Consider the following 14,792-nt stretch of genomic DNA (forward strand, 5'->3'; position numbering starts at 1 on the left):
CTATTAAAATTCAAAAATTATTTTAAAAAATTTATAAGATACTCTATGAATTTTTATTATATTTTTTTAAAATTATCTATAAAATTTTTGGTTATATTTTCAATAATTCACATTGAACTTTGAAGAAAAAACCACGAAGAGTTACACCTACAATGTAAATTGTAAAAATCCTTCGATTTTTACAAATCTATTTTAATCCTAAAAAAGCAAAGAAATTTAAAAAAGATTAAATTAAAAATTTGGAAATATAATTAATTAATTAAATTTAAAAATAAAAAGTAAATTTCATTTACAAAATTTACGATCAACATGAAAATTGTAATTCTTGCAGACTAGGAAAAATTTTCTCTCGAAAGGAATTGAATATCAATGATATTTTTAATAGAAAAAGAGGAAAATGGTGCCAAAAATGAAAGGGATGTAAAATAAAGAGATAGGAATTCGTACACTTGTTTCACAGTTTATTATAGGTTATAGATAAATGTAGAATAGTTTAATTACTATTACAACTGTTGATGAAAGATGCTGAAGACTATATTTTTTCTTTCTATTTGAATCGTTTTCAATCAATGCACAAAATTGTGTAAAGATTTTTCAAATATTCATATATATGGAAAATACAATAAAGTGCATTGATTTATGAAAACGTTTCAAAAAGGATGACGATCGGTAGCGTTAGGTGCACAAATCGGTCGGGATTCGAGAATCGAAACGATAAAGAGACCACGCGCCTATGTTTTTTCTTTCTTTCTTTTAATTCTCTTTATTCGTCGTTTACAAAATCTGTACCACGAGAAAACGACGAATTGTCTCTTTTCTTCTTTCTTCCTCTTTGTATTTTTTTATTCATTTTTTTGTTCGTTGTAAATATATTCATTTCACAGACAATTACTTGAATGAAATTCCATACGAATAAGGTTTACTATACAACTTTTGTTTAATTTTATTATTTTTTTTCCATTTCTCCTTAATCATTAATATATATCGTATAAAATCAATGTCGGTCATAGGCATTAATGACCTTTGCGCTCGTCTAACACTTAGAAATATTCAGATCCGTGGCATATATGTATATGCGTTTTCACGTTTTTAAAAACTTTGATAATCTACACGCCTACGACCATTAAATATTTAAAACAAAAAAAAGAAATTATATCTTTCCGTCATTACTCGTTAACTTTTTTTTGGAGATCCGTATAAACGTAGAAAACGTTGTATGAAAAGTTGAAAAAGGTTTATTTTTTACCGTTTCAGGTTGTTGTGCGGGTCTATTCATTTTATTAACGTAGTTAGGCGATATTTTAAATTGATTATCATAAAATTACGCGATAGTTCGTCGTAAGCGATTCTCGTATGGAGAAGTAGCATTTCGAACAAACGCCGAATTTACACAAATGCATCTTCTATATCTAGATATATTTATATATATTTATATCACTTACGCTGCTCGACTTACTTATTCTTATTTCAAAAATGTCTTCAGTGGTAAGTGTACGTGGCTGTTTTATTTATTTTTTTTGTGTTTGTGTGCTTAGAATTAGTCCAATAATTCTTGTTTTGTTTTCTTCTTTTTTTACGTGTGGGTAGTGTGTGTGTGTGCGGTAATTTTCTCGTTACGACGTTCAAAAATCTTTTCATTGTACAAATTACAAAAAGAAGACAAAGGATCGCAAAAGAAATCACGAACATTATAATCAAAAGGAAAAAATCGCGATGTGAATCGTACTCGATGCATTTAAATGACTTTATTTCATTCGCTCGCGAGCTTTCTCTCTCTCCTGACAATATTTATCACTCACTCATTTTTCTTTCTCTCTCGAACCGATTCTCACCATTTTTTTTGTTCAACACTTAGATATTTCAAATTTTCTGTCTTCTTTTGCTGTAGCTCTTCAATTTTCGTTTCATTCTTATAACTCTTACTCTCGAACATTCACTCTTTCATTCACACCAAAAGACCACAATGTTGTTTTTTTGTAAGCTTCTTTTTTTCATATTTTTCTTTGTTTAACAGTTTAATTGTAGTAACGGGAGGGTTTTTTTGTCGCCCCATTTTTTTGAGTATTTCCCCGCGGAGTAGACGATGAAATTTCTTTTCCGTTTTGAGTGGGGTGTGGGGGAGGGATACATTCCAATCATCGCGTCTCCGAAAATTAATCATCGCCTTTTGTTCGCTCGCCCGCCACGTAAATGGTCTTCGTTTTTTTTAAATCTTAGCTTAATAACAATTAATGACACTTGTAAAATTTCTACATTTGCAGGACAATTACATTAATAACCACCTGCCGCTGGGCACGGCCCAGTAAAAAACTCTTCAATCGTCGCGATGGCTCACGAAATAACGAATCACCACTCGAGCGACCGCGCGAACGACTATTCTCTCTATTTTGAATCGATCGCCGGTTAGTTTCTTTACTTTTTTTCTTTTATTTAATAACTCAACCGTTGCTATCGCAGCTTTAATTCATCAGTAATCATTCGCTGTCAAATGCCATATAACAATTAATAGGCCTACTAAATAGTCTGTATGCTCTCGCGTGGTGTCGCAGTTTTTTTTATGTATCGTCGTCGTCGTTGCCTCTTCTTCTATTTTTTTACTGCTTTGTAACGAAAGAATGTTATTTTTTCGGTTTAGTTGCAGGAATGGTCCAAATATACATATCTATATAATATACTTTTTTGGTTTTAAGGAGAGAGAGAAAAGAACTTTCTTCTTCCCAAAATACAATTCGGTTAGGGACGCTTTTTATTCATTCAAATGACTTTGGTGGTTCGAGTCGACGACGATTTCCTGTAACAGAATAAAAACAAATTTTTATCTTATGCTTTCTTTTTGTTTAAAATAATAAAATTGTTGTTAATAATAAATAAATTGTTCAAATATTTTTATTTATAAATAATTGAATAATTTTTTTCAAAATCTTTTTATTAGAAAGAAAAAGAGAATTTACTCACATTAGCATTTGAGTTTTCAATGGCTTCCTTAACCGCAGCAGCAACCGCTTTCTCGGTGATATCAATCTCTTCAATTGCCTGAAAATCGAAAAAAATTATTAGAATTCGGTATTTTTTAATTGTGTTGAATTTTCTAGAAATTGTCCAAAAAAAGTCAGATGGCCCCTCGCTCAATAGTCTTCAAATTTTGTTTTTTTTCTATCAAGAAAAAAACATTCAGAACCACTTTCACTCGTCGAGTAGAAAATGATCCTAGGGCGATCATCATTCAAAGTAAAAAAATAGGCAAAAAAAGAAAAATAGAAACTTGCATGAAAGGAGAAATAATGTAAATAGAGTAGTAATTGTTTAATTACCTTGGTGACAGAGGCAACATCCTCGGTGATAACGGGCGCAAGAGCTGGTGCTACAGTCACTTCTACTGGCACTGCAGGTGGTGGCACCTTTGGAGCTTCATCAGCGCTTTCTGTCGTGCTGACCTCATTTGCCGAAACATTGTTTTCCACTGGAGCTTCGGGCTCGGAAGTGCTCTGCAAAAATGTTCGTTTGTTTTTTTTTTTTTTTGTTTGTTTGTTAGTTTTCAGTGGTTCCCTCGAAAGGAGAGGAGAAAAAAAAGCCAATACTCTTCATGCCACAGGACAATTACAAAAAAAAAAAAAAAATAACCCAACAAGAGAGAAAATTCAGAATTCATTTTTCCTGTTTTTGCCTTTTTTTATCATTAGCAGAAAAAGTTCTTTTTCTACTAATACTATTTTTATCCCACTATAAATCAGTTTATTATTTAATTAATATAATTTTGCAATAGACAGAAAAATTTAATCTTCAAAAATGAATGAAAAAAATACTGTTTCTATTTTCGAAAATACAAAACGAAAAAATGGTTTTTCTATTTTCGAAAATGAAAACAAAAAAGTTTTTACTCTATTTTCAAAAAAGAAAACAAAAAAAAAATTTCTACTTTCAATGAAACGAAATTCTTAGTCTTGTTTTATGAAAAAAAAGAAGTTGGAGTTGAAACTGATTTAATCTGGTATCGATTTTAAATTTAATAAAGTTGTTCATCATGCCTTAAGTACTGTAACGAGTTGAAATTCCTTCATGTCATTGTCTGAAGACAATAATGATTTAACATGCATTACGCGATTAAGATACTAACAGCACAACATATGCAATTACAGTAGCAACATGTAGATTAATGGCTCAGGTGAGAGTTTTTTTTTTAAGAATAGTTTGTCAGTAATTGAAAAGCAAAAAAACAGTGACAACTACCATTTTCAACGGTCGAAAAACTTTGTTATTTTTCAAAATAATTGCTTCATTTTATTTCTTCTTTTCTTTTTAATTGGACGCGTAAAATTCTCCCTTTTTTCAAATTATTTGTATATTTAAAATTTCAATTTTCAACTTTTAATTTTTCAATTATCCATTTTGAATTTACAATAATTATCAATTTTCAATTATGAATTTTCAGTTATGAATTATGAGTTTTCAATTATCTATTTCAAATCTCCAATTATCAATTTTTAATTGTGAATTTTTAATTATCAATTTTAAGTTTTCAATTATTAATTTTGAATTATTAATTTTAAGTTCTCAATTGTCAATTTGAAATTGAATTTTAAATTGAAAATGAATTTTCAAGTATAAATTCTAAGTTTCAATTACCTTTTTTGAATTTACAATCATGAATATTCAGTTATCAAATATGAATTTAGAATTATCAATTTTCAATTCTGTGGTTTCAATTACAAATTTTGAATTTCCAATTAAAAATTTTGAATTATAAAGTTTGAAATTTGAATTTTAAATATAAATTTAAATCTCAATTTTAAATAAAAACTTTGAAAGCGAAATTGAAATACTGAAATTTGAAATGAAAAATAAGCAACGAAACAAGAAAACTTTGTCTTCTTAAAACCCAAAAATAAGCTCATCCCATTAATCTCGGAATTCTGAATTTTCTAATAAACGAATTTTTTCGCTTCGATTTTCCATTGAATTTCATAAATAATTTTTCAATAATTTTTTTGTTTGTAAAATCCTACAATAAGTAAATTGTTTAATTATTATTATTAATTTTTAACTATTATTTATAATTATTAATTATCACTAAATAATTGAGAGCGAATAAAATAATTAAGTCAACAATTAGATCGAAGGGAAAATATTCGTTCATTTTTACGTAACATTTAAATACCTTACTTTCTTTCTTTCTTTATATTATTTATCAATTAAATATTATAATAACAATAAATATTATTAATCCCGAATTGTGTTAATATTTCTAAAAGAAAAACCAAGAGGTGAACAACATAAGGATCAGAGGCATTGAGGGATAGGAGAAAACGAGCATTAAAATTTGATTTTGTTGTTAATCGTTGATAGTTAACGGTCTTAAGGGCGAAGGGGTGTTGGTCGGAAAAACATTCTTCAGAACTGTAAGTGGAAAAAAATCCCAAGATTAGATTATGATGAAGGAGAAAAAAGGAATAAGGATCAACAGTGAATAGTGAGAGTTAATGAAACATAGCTTTTGACACGCGAAAACATATCAATCGCGTGCCATTCTCTACCGTCTTAAGCATATTTTCCCAGGACAATTAGAATAATCACGAATTGCCCCTTTTTTCCTCGTCGTCTAGAAAACAAGCACGTGTCAAGTAGAAGAAAAAATTTTTTTAAAAAATGATTTTTTTTCAAGTACAAAATATTTTTTTTTTTGAAAACTCTTATAAATATTCCCAACAAAATGCAGAATGGTCTTTATTTCAATTTTCGCAAAAGAAGACTAAAAGTGCACTACAGGCGGTAATTGTGCGACCGCTGCTTTTGTGATGACTATTAAATAACTTTTGACTTGAAACAAATAATATTGAAATTTTTTACCTTCAGTGAGGAAAGTCGATTGTTTCAATTTCTCGAAATAAAAAAAAGGATTTATCAAGTTTTGAAAACTTAATTCTCAATTTTTCAAATTTTCTTGCTACAACTTTCAGGAATGTACGTTGATAGATTCTTGTAAAAAATTTCAATTCTATAAAAAAAAATAGGATTAAAATGAGCCTATGAACGTTAGAAAACGTTAATTTTTTTGAGACATACAGAAATTAGGCAAATAACTAAAAGTTTGTTTTTTAAATGTCTGATTGAAAAGTTAAATTTTTTTTCAGAATTTTATTAGTTAGAAAACAAAAAGAAAAAAAACTTTAGTAGTTGTTTTTACAAGTTTACAGTTATTTAATAGTCATCAAAAAAGAAGGATTCGTATAATTACCTCCGTTAGTGTAGTTTCATTGAGTAATTTGCGAAAATGTTTATAATTGCGTATATTTGTGTTCCCAATAAGTGATTTTTTTGAAGGTGAAAAATGAAAGGCGACAACTCAGAGAATATACCTACATTCTTTCTTTTTTTTGGGAGGGGAATAGGAAATTGGAAAAATTGGATCAAGAAAAAGTTTCATGAAGGTGAAAGGGCTACACAAGAGGCACTCGATTTGCTCCCAAGAGATTTAAGTCATGAAAAAAATAAAAAAATAAAAAAGACGAGATAACGTAGAACTTGGAGGCATCATTTCTTTTTCTCTTTTTTTTGATTGCCATTTTTTTGATCTCATGCCAGGTAGTTGCATGAATTAATCACCTGATGATCATCGGCTGCGACGTGGCCATTTGACAATTGACTCGCTTGAGTTTGATTGTCGGCCAATCTCTCCATCATCATGGAATCATTCTCTGACATTGGCTCCAGATTGCACGTTCCCGTGGTCGTCGTCATCGTGCAATTGACACTACCAGGATTTGGACTCTGGGGAGGTGTGAGAATGGAGTCCATTGGAATTCTCGGGGATTCTTTCCTCGTGGACACATCGTCCGGAGGAAGTGGATAGGTGAAGGAATCATCATCGCACGTGATTAATTCTTGTTGAATTACGGGTGGAAGTTCGAGCGAGTCGGTTATATCGGCAATCTCAATTTTTTCATCCTTATCTTCGAGAATTTCTTTCTTATCTTTGGGAGTTTCTTTAGTTTCTTCGAGAACTTTGGCGATTTCCGGCAAAGTTTCGAGAGTATTTTCGTGATCTGTGGTTTCTTCGAGAACTTTGTCTTCTGTCAAAGTTTCGAGAGTACTTTCAAGATCTTTGGGAGTTTCTGGCAAACTTTCGGGTGTTTCGAGTACTTTTTGGGTTTCGGCCAAAGTTTCGGACAAACTTTCGGGTGTTTCGAGTACTTTTTGCGTTTCTACCAAAGTTTCGGACAAACTTTCGGGTGTTTCGACTACTTTTTGGGTTTCTGCCAAAGTTTCGGGTGTTTCAAGTACTTTTTGCGTTTCTGCCAAACTTTCAGCAACAACTTCGAGAACTTTGTGAATTTCGGTCAAACTTTCGGGTATTTCTTCGAGTACTTTTTGGGTTTCTGCCAAACTTTCGAGAACTTTGTAGGTTTCGGTGAAACTTTCCGGTACTTGTTCTTCTTTTTGGGTTTCTGCCAAAATTTCGGGAACTTTTTCTGATAAACTTTCAAGAGCACCTTCGGGAATTTGGTGGGTTTCTGCAAGAGTTTCGTGGACTTGGTGAGAAATTTCGATGAGAGATTCGTGAATTGGTTCGGGCAGGTCCAGAGGCGGAATTTCCGCGTTCATGAAGTTGAGGAACTTGGAAGTTTCCTGAAGAGCGGGAGCTGGTGACTCGGGCAGAGGCGGTGGAATGTCGTCGGATTCCTCGCTGGTTCTTACAATTGGTTCACTGGCGCTTGTGAATGACTCTTGGGAGTTGCATTCGGCAGGGAGGATCTTTTCGCCGGCAGCGAACATTTGATCGGAGACTGTCGTACTTGAGATTTCGTCTTTGATACCGCCGACGTCGAGGAGAATTTCGACTTTCTTGTCCTCGGGAATGACCATCGCGGGTCTGGCCTCGAAGGTCTGGTTCTCAGTGACTGGAATGGGACCTTCTTCTGTTTGGATAACTAATTCGTTTTCTGCTTTCACAGCGTCGTTAGGTTCTTTGGTAGTTTTTTCGCATTGGACTTGAGCGATTGTAGAATCGTTGTCAATTGGGACGGGGGTTTCCTTGGTTGTGTATTCTTTTTTAGCTTCCTCCTGGTCGACTTGAGGGACGTTCGCGATAATTGATTCTTTGGGAGTGTCGGTGTGCTCGTCAAACGATTGGGACGACGACAATGAGATGGATTGTTGATGGTTGCTGGCAGCCTCGGCAGGGAGCTTGAGAGCCTCGGCGAGGGCCGTGGCGCTCGCCGCTGCTTGCTGAGCCTGTTGCAAAGGTGAAGGATCAATTGGCGTTGGAGGAGGACTTGATGGGAAACGGGATGGGAGATCCTCACTGGTTTTCCTCTCAATGATAGATGGCGTCGCGATTGGCTCCGTGTGGCTGACGGTGCACATTTCGCCTGTCGTGGGCCGATCTTCTGCACTGACCTCGACTTTATCAGCGACAGGGGCCTCGACTTTCTCGGCGGGCTTTTCCTTTTCCACAGAGGTAGCCTCGTCTTTCTTTTCTTCGGCGGGTTTCTCCACTTCCTTAGCTTCCGTCGCCTTCGCTGGGGCGGCCGCCTCACATTCCACTGGGCTGCTCACTTCGGACTTGTCAGTCGGACTGCTCGCTGCCGCATTTTCAGCTTCCTCGCCACCCTGGAAAAATTCACATTATTCCTCTCTTTCTTTCCTTTGAAAAATGAAAATCTTCAAGACAAAAATTTCAAATAAAACCATGAAGCAAAACACTTTTGCAAGGCAAACTTTGTGGACAATTTTGGTTATGCGTTAATAATAATAATAATTTGAAAGCGAAAAAAGCGGGTGCACTTAAGTGGTGTTCGCACGTATGGAGGAAAACGTTAGTTCAGTCGAGCGTAACATTATGTTTTGTCTGGCACGCGAAAAAGGGGGTCGTTGACGGTTGCATGCGTCGCTAAGGGGTAGACTCTGAATAGAAGGGTACACATGGGGGAGAGCGCCTAAAGTGTCCGACCGATAGAGCAAGGGAAAAGCAAGCGAAAAAAGGGATTGAAACACAGAGGCGCGCCCTCATCGCTGGCCAACCGTGTCACTGTGTCAACCAATAAAACACGTTTCCATCTAATGCTCTCCATCGTTTTCTAATTGCTCCAAAATAATGATTAAATGACTAAATAAATTATTCAATGTTTACAATTCAATTTACAATATTTCGAGGAATTTAGTCACGAGATCTTTACAGAGTAAAGAATTCTTTATTTCAAGAGCACTTATCTGGAGTGTCTTAGAAACTGGATCGACTGATAACACTTCTCACGTGTACGAGATAAATTTGGCAAGATGACAAAATCTCTCCTACTTTAACTATTGGCCCACATCCAAACATCATTTTCAGAATAAAATTTCCCTTTTGTGGTCGGAATCACATTTCCCATCAATATTATTACAAATTAATTTTTTATCACCCCAATCGCAGAAATATTTTTTCCCAAATTAAAAAAAATTGATTTAATACCTGAGTAAAAGGAAAATATCAGCATAATTTTAGATTCCATTTATTCTATATTTAGAGGAGAACTAAAATGGGGTAGGCAACAGTAGAGAAATTCAATTGAAAAACGAGTACAAGGGCAATGTTCGATGAGGCGTGTTTGGGATTTAAAAATAATTTCAATGAGTCTAGATTTTTCGAGAATCATTCATTTTCGCGAAAATCATGAATAGCAAAGTAAGAATAAAAATTAAGAAACATAATAGAAGATGAAATTTATCCATGAATATTTTTCCTCGAGGTATTAAGAATAATTTCCCCATTTGATTAAGGAATTATTTCCCTGTTGAGGATCACTTTAATAAAAAAAAAAAAAAAAATTACCAGCCACTGTCACGGTTTGTTTACGAGTGACAAGCAACTAAACGAATTATTGCTTGTAATCACGAAATGGCCTTTAGCAATTTAGGTGAAAATAATTAATTTATCTTGCGTTGAGTATAAAAAGAGGAATTATGAAGTTTTGTTCAGATTCGCATTTGGGAATTCAGAATAAAAATTTGTAATAAAAAAAAGGACAAAAACAACTGAATTTATTATTTCTGGACCAAGTCAAAAGTCTTTTTATGTCCATTGTCTGCAAATATAAAATGAGATGGTTTTCTGGTTCACTAGAGCAAAACGAAAGGCAGTGTAAATAAGATCATCGGAAAAAGGTACGTTTACAAACAAGGTTCTTGAACCTATCTTTTTATATATTATTTTTTCTTTTAATGTTTTTAAAACCCCTCAAGTCACGACAACAAAAATAATTAGACACAGTATTTTGGTGGATATATTTTTCGTTAATTACTTTCCAAGTGGAAAATTACATCTACTTTTTCTATTTTAATTTAATTTAATTTTAAAATTCAATTGTTAGTTCAATGACGCCACCGCGCGAGGCGCTATTCGCAAATTCAATAATTTTATTTTTTTCTTTAATTCTTTTTTCATTTCATCACACAAATTGAAAACTAAATTTTAAAAACTTTCATTTCAGTTGAATTCACTTTCCCTATAAGAACAAAATTATTAAAAATACCAATTCACTATTTTTCATTTTCAATGAAACTAAACAAACAAAAAAATTTTCACAACACCATTTCCAAGGAAACAAAAACCTTTTTGAACAAAAAAAAAGTTGGAAAAAGTCACAAAACGTAGAATTTCAGTTTCTATCTTTCCGACAAGAGAGAAAAACAAATAAAAAAAAGTGAGAGGAAAAAACGACTCACAGTATAGGAAATATCACGCTATATATTGGAAAGAGTCGAGACTCGTCAACGGAATAGTGCGACGAGGAGGAAATAATCCGGAAAAGCTGAAGTCTGAGTCGTATCGGTTATAAGCCAACAACGATATATATATATATATATGAATATCGACAGGTCTTTCAGCCGTTAATGGATCTATAAAAGTAGTCTAAAAAACAAGCTAAGGTAAAAAAATATTTCTAGCCAAATAACTAAAGTTAATGAAGTTAATTAATCAGTATAATAAATTTATTTTTCTTAACAATTACGAAGTTTTAGTATTTACTAACTTAACAACATAAAAAATTTAATTTAATATAATTAAGAAAAGGATTAAAAATTAAGAAGATGAAAAGATTAGAAATAACAATTCTAGTTCACTGACGCCGCCATGAGAGGCGCAAATTCCACCCTCAGTCCAATGACGCGTGAAGCGCTGTACACAAAAAACAAAGTTCGAGGTAAAAATTCTAGACAAACATTATAAACTAATAAAATATCAACCTCAATAGTAAAATCTAAAAAGAAAACAATACGAAGAATTAAAATTTCGATTATTATTACATTAATATCGAAAATTGACGAATAGTTTTGAATAATATGAGTGAAATTGTCGAGAATAATTTTGTAATCACGAGAGAGAGACGAAAATTGATTTCACGGAGTGTGAAACAATTAAATTGCAACGGCACTAAGAGTAAACTCTCGTTTCAATAATTCAATTTGTTTCAAGACTCGAGAAATGTTGACAAACCTTTAGAAGAGTATTTTCCAACGCATTCCATAAATTGCATTTACAAGTTTATATATATATATATATATATATATATATATATATATATATATATATATATATATATATATATATATATATGTATTGGAGTGTAGGGGAGCTCCCACGAGGAGTCAGCTCTTTATTTTTGTGCGAATAAATTTCGACTTCACGGCGAACAATGTCAATTTATTTATATCACAATAGGAAAGATGCGCTATTAAAGTCAAAATGAATCCGATTTGTGTCTTTGTGTCTTAATAGTGTCGCGGAATGTAATTCAGACGTAGAAAGAGAACGAGCAACGCGAAATATTTAAATAAACTTCATTCAGCTATTTAATTCGTTGCTGACTGTTTCTTCAATTGAAACATATTCATGACCGAAATAATATTTATAAGAATAAATACAAATGCGCTTTAAACAAATTTCTATTTTAATTTTATTTATTTATATATTTTAATATTTTTTCTACTTTAATTTTCTTTTCTATTTTAATTTTAGCGTTAGTTCAATGACGCTATCCACAACTGAATGTGGAATAGAATTAGACACATACAAGAAGCATAAAAAAATCTCAAACATGCAAAATTTTTAAAAATCAATTTTAGAAATAAATAAATACAACAAAATTGTCAAAGAAAAATACGCTATACCAGTATTTTCGAAAATAAAGGTAGTAAAATATTTTTCGATTTGAAATAAAGTACAAAATTTTACAATTTTCTTTGCTAATAATTATTAATTGAAGAAGAAAAAAATTTAGAATTAGATTTTTCGAAGGTCCTTTACAATACAATGTAGCAAACATTATTGCTTCTCTTTACCCGCATCGTCTATTTTTATATTTCTGACGCCAGATTGTCGCGTGACAAATGTCAGTTCACTAGTTCGTTGCAAATAGAGCTTAGGAGTAAGAAAAAAAACTAATAACAATTACTTCACCCCAAGGTGCGATTTTATCACCTCGCGCCGACTATTCGACCCAAAAACCAACAAACTAAAAATTCAGGAAACAAAAAGTAGATATTGACCTTATTCTAAATATTCGCCCATCTTTAGTGACAACAAAAAATTTATCTATTTTTTTTTCTAATTCAGGTTTAAGAATATTTAATTTCACAATAAAGAAATGATCGAATTGACAAAATAATTGTTTTAAATTAACAAAAAAAAAAAGAAAAAAAATAGAGTTGAGGAAAATGTGATAGGTGTATTATGGGTAACACGCAAAACTCTAAACTCCATTAGCAAGCTGGGTTAACGTGTTATCGTTGAGAGATTAGAGCACATCACAAAACGGAGGTAGTCAATCTACCACGGAAACAAGCCCGTTAAGTTCATTTCGCCGGACCGGAAGTCCTCGGGTACCAGAAACAACCAACCAGTACAAACGCTAACTGATCTGACGAATGTTTAATGGCCACCGTTCTATGGTAAACTTGAAACACGATATTATACACGAAAGGCACACGCAGACGTAACTTTTTATCACTCATCGTTAATGAATATTGTCCAGTTAAAAGATAATTTTTTTCAAATTCAAGATAAAAAAATTCAAAACAAAGATGAATTTTTCAAAAAGATGAAAAATGTTTCCATCTGAGGTTTGTAACTTCTTGTAGTTATGATAACAATTTTTTAAAATAATTAGTTTTAGATTTGTTTAAATTTTTGATAGATTTTTAGATTTCATTAAAAGTGCGAAAAGTTTTCGTACACTAACGCCGTCGCTAGAGGCGCTGCTTCCCTCCCTGTTAGTTTAGTGACGCCACCGCATTAGGCGCTACACGCAAAGACTCTTTGTTACTGTTCAATTTTATTCAATCGTTTCTACGAAAAATAGGGAAAATTGAAGGAAAAAAATAAAAAATCATAAAATAATCCAAAAATATTCAAGTGTAAAAAAATAGAAAATATTTAAAAATGAAAAATATTCTAATAAGAAAAAATTCCAATAGACGAAAATAAAGAATATTTAGATATACGAAAGTAAAAAATATTTACAGAAATTCAACAAAACCAAATAAATTGAAAATATTTAAATAGACAAAATTGAAAAATATTCAAACAAAAAATTGAAATGTTCGGAAATTAGAAATGTTTAAATAGACAGAAATAAATAGCTAAAAAAATTCAAATTCACAAAAAAAAGAATAAAAAAAGGAATAAGAATAAAGAAAAAATATATCAATAAAAAATCCAAATACACAAAAATAAAAACTACTCGAAAAATATAAAAATATTAGCATAAATAATTAAAAGTTTTCAAATTTCCAAAAGTAAAAATATAAAAAAAAGTAAAAAATACATAAAAGTAAAAAATATTCAAATAAACGAAAATGGAAAATGATTTTTGAATTTAGAAAATTCTCCAAAAAAGTAGGCAACTACAATCGAAAGTCAATTCTGTCGCTTAATTTTTCTTTTATAGTGCATTCAAAACCGGAAGAAGTGAATTCCATCTGCGTTAGGGGAAAGCAATTTTTTCCCCTTTTTTTAATCGCTTCTCGAATCAAATGTCCCTGTTATCTGTCACAACACACTCACGCTGAATAAATAAAGAAACCCCCTTTGAAAGTTTTAGTAAAATATTTATTTATTTTTTTATATAAGGGTCAGGGTAAATTTCTTTTTGTTTTTAATTTATAGCCAATAAAACAAAAAAAAAACCCCTAAAAAATGTAAATCAGAAAAAAATATTTGATTTTCCCAAGTTAAAATTTACCAAGTCTGCGAGTAGGCGATAAAAGTTTTAAAAATACAAACAGTTTATTATTCTCCTTTAAAAAAATATAAATATTTAACAGCTTTCTTTAATTAATTGCATAATTAGCATAACGTGTAATTAACGTCAGATCAGAAAATAAGTCTATTCAACGAGAAGCAAAACTTATTCGTTCTTACTGGAAAAACAATACTTTTCAATAATTAAAGTTTATAATAATTTTTAATAACACTTCTTATTTTTTAATATGATTTCTGTATCTAATTAAGATTTGAAAAGATGACTTTATTATTATTCTAATTATTTTTTACATTCTCATAAAAAATGAGAAGGTCTTGTTTATAATTAAAAATATACTTTATTTATTAATTATAATTAAACAATTATATTATATTTTTATTAGTATTATTATTTAACTACTAGTAATAATAATTATTAATTATAATAATAATTTCTTTCAAAAATGGAAATTTTTAACGTTTTTAATGAATTTTAGTACACTGACGCTTACTGGAGAGGCGCTTCTGCCTTCCTTGTTAGTTCAATGACGCTTCCGCGTGAGGCGCTGTACGC

The 14,792-nt window shown here is 31.4% G+C and overlaps 1 protein-coding gene across 4 annotated transcripts in view; it reads right to left on the reverse strand.

Annotated features, from left to right (window-relative positions):
- Window positions 1-440: 440 nt before the first annotated feature.
- Window positions 441-14,792, reverse strand: part of LOC122510006 (A-kinase anchor protein 200) — a 418,778-nt gene continuing 404,426 nt past the window's right edge. For 3 of the 4 annotated variants that reach the window (XM_043624383.1, XM_043624385.1, XM_043624384.1), the window contains 4 exons: window positions 8,395-8,607; window positions 3,312-3,485; window positions 2,956-3,033; window positions 441-2,791 (listed from right to left, as the gene is read on the reverse strand). In XM_043624383.1, the coding sequence (XP_043480318.1) occupies window positions 2,747-2,791; window positions 2,956-3,033; window positions 3,312-3,485; window positions 8,395-8,607 (510 nt within the window). In that variant the 3' untranslated portion in view covers window positions 441-2,746. The other variant, XM_043624381.1, reaches the window with a different exon arrangement.

The sequence above is a fragment of the Leptopilina heterotoma genome, unplaced genomic scaffold (genome assembly GCF_015476425.1).
Source record: "Leptopilina heterotoma isolate Lh14 unplaced genomic scaffold, ASM1547642v1 Lhet_65, whole genome shotgun sequence".
NCBI classification, from domain to species: domain Eukaryota; kingdom Metazoa; phylum Arthropoda; class Insecta; order Hymenoptera; family Figitidae; genus Leptopilina; species Leptopilina heterotoma.